The sequence below is a fragment of the Lathyrus oleraceus genome, chromosome 4 (assembly GCF_024323335.1).
Source record: "Lathyrus oleraceus cultivar Zhongwan6 chromosome 4, CAAS_Psat_ZW6_1.0, whole genome shotgun sequence".
Taxonomy (NCBI): domain Eukaryota; kingdom Viridiplantae; phylum Streptophyta; class Magnoliopsida; order Fabales; family Fabaceae; genus Lathyrus; species Lathyrus oleraceus.
Window position 1 is genome coordinate 172,630,219 of NC_066582.1, and position 9,776 is coordinate 172,639,994.

Genomic DNA, 9,776 nt, shown 5'->3' on the forward strand with positions numbered 1-9,776 from the left:
TCAAATAACGAGTTCTAGATTTTGAAACAGGTTTCTCAAAGGTAGAGATGACCGCCTGTTCAGATAACGAGTCCAAATAAGCTTAAATGATCAAAACATGATTCAACTTTTTCTTTACTTAAGTATTCCACTTAGAAAAGGCAAAATAAACCTATCCACGTTTCGGTCATAAGCCAACGAACGGGCCTTGGTTTCTTCTATAACCAAGTCTTTCTCTCGGAAAGGATCAATAAATAAGCTCCTAAAAGGGTGATCACTTGTTGGGAAAAGAGAAGTAACTTCACCGGGGATCTTCGAAGGATGCGAGTCAATTAATCTTATAAAAAACTGGAATTCTTAAATAAAGAGAAAATCACAATAAGGATCTTCAATAGACTTCCACCTTGATTTACTGGGGAAAGTATCATTGGTTGTGATTAACACCTCACTGGTGATATAAGTTCTTGTAATGGAACACCTCACCGAGGATATAAAGTCATGTGATAAAAGAAAGGTGCTTGTAGTAGTCTTCAACAAACTTCTTTGACGATTTTTTTTTGGAGATGCTCATTTGTTGGAAAGAACGTTTGATATGTTGATAACTTCATTGGGGATAAACAAACTTCTCAAAAAGAGACTGCCATCTGTTATTCAAAATGGGCGTCTAGAAATAGAATAAGCTTCTCGGGAAAAGACAGTTACTTACTGGGGATCAGAGATCATGAAACAGGCTTCTCAAATAAAGAGACAACTACCTGTTAGAAGTCTTCATCAAACTTCTCTGGAGAGAAAACCATCTAATGGAAGAAAACTTCTATGTTGATAATTCTTTTAAGATAGACAAGCTTCTTAAAAGAGATAATCACTTGTGTCCATACTGGGGAAAATGATATGTCTTCACTGGTGATAATGAAGATGCTTTTCATGGGGAGACAATGCAAAATAAATGCACTCTTGATCTAGGTTTAATAACTTAGAGAGATTCACCATTAATTTCCAAATATTTGGCTCACTCCAAGAACAACTGGAGAGAAAAATAATCAAGCAAGACTCTACCAATGGGGAATGAAGCTTAATTGGGATTTTATCCTATCCAAAAATGGAAAAGGACAACTAAAACAACCATCTTCCACGAGGAATGAACTAAGTGTGGAATTATAAAGGATATAAACTCTCTGCTTAAGGTTGACGACTCCTATGGGGATGGAAACATAACACCCAAGGATGAACATAGTCAAATAAATTAAGGTAAATGTCATCAAGGAATTCAAAATGGATGTGAATTTGGTTATTCATGATATATATGGATGTATTTGTATATGCATGCATGCACGTTATGTTTATGCTTACAAAAATGGACAAAATAGACAGGCTAGGGACATAATATGTTTCATAGCTCAACATGAGCTTGGCTAGTCTCATTAAGGCGGAAAACATCACTGGAGATGAGTTAAAGGTCATCAAAGGAGAAAAGTCTCGTCACGAGATCCAATTCTCTATAAGGAGAGGAAAATGCTTCATCTAGGGGTGAAATCAGAACCTTTGATAGAGCAAAGATCTTGCTACAGGGTTCCAATTTCTCTGGAGAAGAAGACTTCACTTAGGAAATAAAAAAACATGTACACTCTACCAAGGACAGGTGTAAATTGGTCAGGAAAACCTTCAAAATGATTCTTCCGGGGACATCATCAAAATTTGCAACTTCCACAGGGGATAATGAAGATCATTGAAAAAGCTTGATTGTTTATTTTAAAGCTTGATAGAAAATTCACGCTTAGAGCTTTTCTAGGGAACATTGAGTTCCAACATCTAACACTTCACAACTTACTGCTGATTGGGGATTTAACTGTGGACGTTCTTTTTTGCATTCACAAATCAAAATAAAACAAAATTTTATTTTGAAAAACAATTTTTTTCAAATATTCATTTCAAGAATCGTTATCAAAGTAAAAATGATATTTTTACAGAGCAGAAATAAAATAAGGATTGCCAATCAATGGATAAGTCTCGAATTTTATTGATAGAATGGTGATCTGCAAATGGCATGATCCCATGGATATTTACAAAGTTAGAAAAATGGTACCATATGGGAAAAGGCTACATTAAAATACAATGAAACTATTCTCCTTAACAAGTTGAATTCCAGATGTATTTGAGCTTCTGATAAGAGCCAGTTGAGAGCTTTGACAGGCGGGCGTTGCTTCAAGTGATCCAATCTGATCCGATACAGTTACTTGCCATAATCCTTTGTTTTTGCCTAGATTTCCTTTTCAGGTTTTCAATCTACTAAGATAATCATTTTCTGTTTATGTCTCTAAGTTTTGCCTGGACCGCCCTTTAGGGTTTTCAGTCCACCGAGATGCTCATTTTTGCCTAAGCCGCCTTTTCGGGTTTTTGAATTAGCGGGCTGTTCTTTTATTTTTCTAGGCGAAGTATTTCTTGACTGCGTCAGTATTCATAAGATGTGGGAGCTCCTCACCATCCATATTTGTAAGAATCAAGGCCCCACCAGAGAAGGATTTCTTGACAACATATGGGCCATCATAATTAGGAGTCTACTTGCCCCTAAAATTAGATATGAAAGATTGAATCTTTTTAAGCACAAGGCCGCCTTCTCTAAATACACGAGGTCGAACCTTCTTGTCGAATGTTTTCTTCATTCTCTGTTGATATAACTGACCATGGTATAAATCCGTCATCCTCTTTTCTTCAATCAAATTTAGTTGGTCATACCTGCTTTGACACCATTCAACTTCGGATGACTTAGCTTCCATCAAGACACGCATTGATGGGATCTCTACTTCTATTGGGAGCACTACTTCCATGCCATAGACAAGAGAAAATGGGGTTTCCCATGTTGAAGTGCAATCAAACGGACGATATCCATGCAGAGCAAAAGGGAGCATCTCATGTCAATCCTTATAAGTCACTACCATCTTCTAAATGATCTTCTTGATGTTCTTGTTGGCAGTTTCAACAACACTATTCATCTTGGGCCTATAGGGAGAGGAATTATGATGTTCAATCTTGAACTTTTCACACTTTTCTTCATCATTTTATTGTTCAGGTTTGAACCATTATCAATGATGATTCTGCTTGTCACACCATAACGATAAATAAGTTGATTCTTGATAAATCTAACTACCACCTACTTGGTCACATTGGCGTATGAGGTTGTTTCGACCCACTTTGTGAAATAATCAATAGCCACCAGAATGAAATGATGTCTGTTGGGAGCTTTGGGCTCAATCATACCGATCATGTCGATGCCCCACATAGAGAAAGTCCATGGAGAGGAGAGAACGTTGAGAAGAGTCAGAGGTACATGTATCTTGTCAGCATAAATCTGGCATTTGTGACACTTCTTCACATACTTGCAACAATCAACTTCCATTATCAGCCAATAGTAACCCGCTCTTAACATTTTTTTATCCATTGCATGTCCGTTGGAATGAGTACCAAAAGAACCTTCGTGAACTTCTTGCATCAACGAGTCTGCTTCGTGTCTATCCACGCATCTGAGCATAACCATGTCTAAGTTTCTCTTGTATAACACGTTTTCATTCAGAAAGAAGTTACTAGCCAGTCTTCTCAAGGTATTCTTATCTTTGTTTGATGCCCCATGTGGGTATTCTTGACTCTGAAGATAAAACTTGATGTCGTGGTACCATGGCTTTTCATCAGAGACTTCTTCCATTACAAATACATGAGCGGGTCTATCAAGATGCATAACATCGATCTTAGGCACATCATTCCAACGATTTACAATGATCATGGAAGCTAAAGTTGCCAAGGCATCTTCCATTTGATTTTCCTCACGAGGGTTATGATGAAATTCAATCTTGTTGAAGAAAGTAGATAACCTCCTTGCATAGTCTTTGTATGGGATTAGGCCGGGTTGACGAGTTTCCCATTCTCCTTTAATTTGATTAACAACTAGAGCTAAGTCTCCATGAACAACGATATTTTTTATTCTAAGATCAATGGCTTCTTCTAGACCCATGATGCATGCTTCGTATTCCGCCATGTTTTTTGTGCACTTGAATGTTAATCTTGCAGTAAAAGGGATATGTGAGCCATGAGGAGTGATGATTACTTCCCCAATACCATTACCCCAATGAGAACCTGGCTCTGGCCCTTCATTTGGCAGTGTTTCATTGCAATCTTCGGCTTTTAAGTACATCACATCTTCATCTGGGAATTCAAAATTTATAGACTCATAATCGTCGATTGGCTGATGAGCTAAATGATCAGCCAAGACACTTCCTTTAATAGCTTTCAGGGTGTGATACTCAATGTCATATTCGGACAAAAGCATTTGCCAACGAGCAATTCTTTTGGTCAATACAGGCTTTTCAAAGATATACTTAATCAGATCCATCTTGGATATCAACCAAGTTGTGTGATTCATCATATATTGACGGAGACGCTTGGCCACCCAAGTCAGAGCACAACAAGTTTTCTCTAGCATGGAATATCAGGACTCGCAGTCAACGAGTTTCTTGCTCAAATAATAGATGGCATACTCTTGTCTTTCGGTTTAATCCTGTTGACCCAAAACATAACCCATAGATTCTTCTAGCACAGTCAGATACATAATCAATGGTCTTCCCTCAACTGGTGGGGATAAGATAGGAGGTTCCAGCAAATACTCTTTGGTACTGTCGAAGGCTTTTTGACAATCATCTGTTCAAACACAACCCTGATCCTTTTGGAGGAGCTTAAAAATGGGAGCATAAGTAGCATTCATATGAGATATGAACCTTAAAATGTAGTTCAAACGTCCAAGGAATCCCCTCACCTACTTTTCTGTTTGAGGTGCTGGCATTTCCTGAATGGATTTAACATTATCGGGATCAACTTCAATACCCTTTTGACTGACGATGAAGCCTAAGAGCTTTCCTGATCGAACCCCAAAGGTGAATTTGTTTGGGTTCAAGCGGAGTTTGTATTTTCTCTAATGCTGAAACAGTTTTGAAAGATACTCAACATGATCTTCCTCAGTCTTTGATTTTGCTATCATATCATCTACATAGACTTCAATCTCTTTATGCATCATGTCATGAAAAAGAGTAGTCATAGCTCGTTAATAGGTGGCACCAGCATTCTTCAAGTCGAAAGGCATTACTTTGTAGCAAAATGTGCCCCAAGGTGTAATAAAAGTTGTTTTCTCCATATCTTCGGGCGCCATTTTGATTTGACTGTAACCAGAAAATCCATCCATGAAAGAGAAGACCTTGAACTTGGTGGTGCTTTCGACCAACATGTCGATGTGTGGCAAAGGAAAACCATCCTTAAGATTGACTTTGTTTAGATCTTTGTAGTCAATTCACATACGAACCTTCCCGTCCTTCTTGGGAACTAGCACAATGTTGACCACCCACTGCGGATACTCTGATGTGATAAGGAAACCTGCATCAATATGCTTTTGCACGTCTTATTTGATTTTGATTGCCATTTCCGGACGAGTTCTTCTTAACTTTTGCTTGATTGGTGGGCACTCTGGCCTCAACGGTAAACGATGCTCCATAATATCGGTGTCCAACCCTGGCATCTCTTGGAATGACCAAGCAAACACATCGGTATATTCTCGGAGAAGCTCTATCATCCTCTCTTTGACCTCTGGAGCAAGCAACGCTTTAACTTTGACTTCTTTTCTGTCCTCTTCAGACCCCAAGTTGATTACTTCCACAGGCTCTTTGAATGGCTGAATGGTTTTTTCTTCATTTTCGAGCAGTCTAGAGATTTCATCTGGAATGTCTTCCTCTTATTCCCATTGAGTGTATGGCTCAAAAGCAACACAATTCTTTCTTCCTAGTTGGTCTTTTCCTTTCCTGTGAATGTTGCACCAAGCATGTACGATTCTATCCTTTAAACTAGAACTCTCTTCTTCGTTGAGGTAAAAGAAACATGACAACAGAAGGTTATCAAGTTTATCTTCCCTAGGATATCCTAACTGGCGTCTGGCAAGGATGGGGTTGTAGTTAATTCCCCCATGTACACCAAGGAGAGGTACATTAGGAAATTCACCATAACTGCCAATAATTACTCCAATATCATAGGAGAGGTCATACCAATGTATATTCCCTTGATCAATGGTCATGAACCTCTAAGACCATCCGAGCTTCTATGGATTCTCTCTGAAGAGTCTGGATCTGAGTAAGTGAGAAATAAACCACTTATATAGGAGAGGTGCACAACAAAGAATGGTTCCACCACCTTTCTTAGTCATGTGATGGATAAAATGGCAGGTATCTCCAAGTAATGTGGGTACTGGGTTACCAATTAAGAAGATTCGTACATCATTAACATCCATAAAGTCATCAATGTTGAAGGTGAGAAAAACAAGAAAGGGGGGGGGGGGGGTTTGAATTGTTTGGAAAATAAGCGCTTTTTCAAAATGAAAATCACACAAGGATTTTTATACTGGTTCGCTTATAACACAAAGCTACTCCAGTCCACCCGGCCAAGGTGATTTCGCCTTCAACAAGGACTTAATCCACTAATCTTGAAAGATTGATTACAAACAACGTCTAAGAGAAAGATCTCTTAGTCCTCTCAAGTATACAGACTACACAGAGTCACTTGAGGAAATACAACAAAGATAAAAGCTTATGTAATCTAGAGTGCTTCTAAGATAAGCAAATATTACAACAATAAGAACAAAGAAGTTTCACGTTTCAAGCAAAAGCTTCGTGAAGATTGAGAGAATAAAATGAGTTTATGTGTGTTGATGTTTCAGTATGTGCTTGTTTTCTCTAACTTCCCAATGTTGATTTGCAATCCTTTATATAGGAGAGAAAGAGCCGTTTGAAAGATCATAGCAGATAATAACTCTTGAATAATAATTAGTGCCATAACTTATGTTGCTTGTTGCCAAAGTAACTTTCTCTTCTTGAATGATTACTTTCCAAAAATAGTTCCTTATCATTTGAAATTGGAGTTAACGTCTCTTTCTGTTTTAGGAAATCCATTTCCATAACTTTACTTGTAATTAACGTTACTCTTCCTTATTTAGCAATTTCATAATCAGAGTCTTCGTGTTTCTGGAGATCTTGGAATCTTGCTATCTAACTTCAGATGTTGATCTCTTTTGAGTTCTAATGGTTACTTCAGATAGCGCTAAGAACTTCTGAAGTTTGACATACGTTGTTCAGAGTCAGAACTTCTAGAGCGTACTTCTTGTTCAGATGCTTCTGATACTTTGCTGTTTTGCTCAGAGTTAGACTTTCTCAAACGTGTTTCTACTTCAGATGCTTCTGGTCTTCTGATAATTTGTATCTGATATGATTCTGTATCTGATGAATTCTTCCTTCTTTCCTTAGAACCCTGCACACTTAGAAACTTTTTGTTAGGGTGCTATTTTTGGTTTCATCCTTTGTTATCATCAAAATCATGGAATCTGTTGTAGAACAATTTTTGTTCTTACAATCTCCCCCTTTTTGATGATGACAAAACAAACTTAATTAGCAGATGAAACATAAACAATATCAGATCAGATAGACAAGAGCTCCCCCTGAGATAGGCTAGGGAGTTCAGAAGTTCTTACCAGAGCTTCCAAGCAATGAGGTTTCTTGATAAATTTATTTTTAAGAAAAATATGTTGCAGAGTGCTTAAGGTATTTAGACATTATTTTCATCAGAGCTATTAATGACTTCTCCCCCTTTTTGTCAGAATCAAAAAGACATAGCAAAAATAATAATAATTCAAGAGAAAAACATTGTATTCAGATAAAAAGCAACAGAGGCAAAAAGGAACAAGTAAACATCAGAAACTAGGAAGGCAAAAACAACAAGCAAACAAAATCCTAAGTGCCTAGGGGTTTGGAGGCGGAGGCATTCTTTGAAGCAATAGAGCCAGCATGTTCTGAATGTTGTCATTGACAGAGTCTTGTTTATCCATTCTGGCACGAAGTTCCTTCTGATCTTTCTTCAGTTCTTCCAGCGTCTGGAGAACCATAGGAACAACAGATGAGGAGGACTCCCCCTGAGTCAGAGCCTGCTGTGCTTCAGCAGCGGCCTTTGCTTCAACTTCGGCAGCAGCTTGTGCCTCAGCTTCGGCAGTAGCAGCAGCATCAGCCAGAGCTTTAGCTTTAGCTTCCTTTACCCTTAGAATTTCAGCTTCCCTTGCTCTTTCTTCCTCCATCCTTCTAGCTTCTTCTTCAGCTTCCTTTGCCAATTTCTCTTCCCCTAGCCTTCTAGCTTCAGCTTCTCTTGCAAGTCTTTCCTGGAGTCTTGCCTCAGCATCTCTGATGTAGCCATTTCTGACTTGTTCAGAGATGTTCTTCAGCTTAAAAGCCTCAGAGGTCATCCAGCCAATGACTCTATTCCAGTGTGTCCTTACAGAGTCAGGATCATCACTGATTTCAGAGTTAATGGTCAGAGACTTGACCTTTTGTACTGAAGCCCCTGCGAACAGCATTATGGCTTCCTCAAGGGTAGGTATAGAAAGGTCAGGTTCAGAGGTTTGAGGTGAAGAGGTTGGAGGGCTGAGATTTAAGGTTAGAGGTTCAGGTTCAGCTTCAGGTTCAGGTTCTGCTTCAGGTTGAGGTTCAGATCTTTGGGGTGAAGCGTAAAGAGGGTTTAAGTCTAGTGTTAGAGATTCAGTTTCAGCTTCAGGTTCAGGTTCAGAAGGTATGTTGGTTGTTTGTTCTGGGGGAGGTGAAGTTGCTTCAGATTGTGTTGGTTGTTGTGAAGCAAGGTTTTGAGCCTGAATTTGGGCTAAGGTTGGAGAGTTAGGATCAGAGTATTCTTGGTCAGAGGAGAGGTCAAGGTATGGGGGTGATTCTGGGGCTGAAGATGATGAAGAGGAAGTGGTTTGGCTCATTTCTTCAGAACGTGGTAAAGATGTTTGGGCAAGATTAATTTGAGGTGGAGGTAGTGAGGTTCTGGTTGTAGAAGGTGGGGTTTCAGAGGTTGTGTATATGGGTGGTGTTGGGAGAGGATTAGAAGAAGCCATAAGTTGTTCAGAGGGAATAGAGGGAGCAGACGTACCAGTAGTTTCTTGCAGAGGCGCTGGAGATCTGGTTCCAGAAGTTTCTCCTATTCTTGCTCTCTTTGCCTTTGAAGACTTATGCTTAGAAAGACCTCTTTTGAATCTGACAAAGTCTTCTTCTGACTCTAGACACTCATCCAATCTGAAGTCAGAGATATCAACTCCTTCATCCTTCAGACGCTGCATGTAGAGGAGGATTGCATCTACAGGTTCATTCTTGAAGAACCTTGCAAGACCATGGGGCAGCTTCCTCTGATCTTTCAAGGCATCCCAGGAGGTATCCATAGTGGGTCTGACTTGAATCTTCTTCAGAATTCCCATACTCTTGAGATTTCTGGCGTTCAGAGGCTTTCCAGTATCTATCGCCAGATCTTGCATCAGCCTGTTCTTCTCCAGATGATCTACCAACCCATTCTCAATGAAAACATCAGATATAAGCCTTCCCAGAGGGATGTAGGATCTGGGTTTCATGTTGTTTCTTGTCTCCCTTACAGAGTCTCTGAGATATCTGAAGAGAAGTGCAGGAAGGCAGAGCTTTACACCCTTGTGAATGCAATAAAGAATGCACTTCTGATCTACATTGATGTAGTCAGAGGAGTTTGATGCTGGGCGATGATGAATGGTTCCCAGAATGATCTTGAGCCATACTCTGAGGTTCTGATGAAGCTCTTTGTTCTTTGAAGGATTTCCTTCAGTGTTATGTTTGAAGATGGTTGGATTGATTACTTCAGCAATGCGCTTTGACCTAGGGTTGATGTTGTAAATCCTTTTTCCTCCAGTTTTCTCCATGTTTAGTAAAGAA

At 39.2% G+C, this 9,776-nt stretch overlaps 1 protein-coding gene across 1 annotated transcript; it reads right to left on the bottom strand.

The window, feature by feature from the left end:
• On the bottom strand, positions 1 to 4,297 carry LOC127136556 (uncharacterized). The gene is made up of 2 exons (XM_051063103.1): positions 3,648 to 4,297; positions 1 to 55 (listed from the first exon to the last, which is right to left on the bottom strand). The coding sequence occupies exons 1-2, from the start codon at positions 4,295 to 4,297 to the stop codon at positions 1 to 3; spliced, it is 705 nt and encodes a 234-aa protein (XP_050919060.1).
• Positions 4,298 to 9,776: the final 5,479 nt, after the last annotated feature.

What these genes read in the sequence shown, in the direction of transcription:
- LOC127136556 (XM_051063103.1), bottom strand. Translation starts at nt 4,297, where the DNA reads ATGCTTTTGTCCGAATATGACATTGAGTATCACACCCTGAAAGCTATT. An exon ending in GTCTCTGATGAAAAGCCATG is followed by an intron (nt 56 to 3,647) that starts GTACCACGACAT and finishes TTATCTGAACAG; the next exon opens with GCGGTCATCTCTACCTTTGA.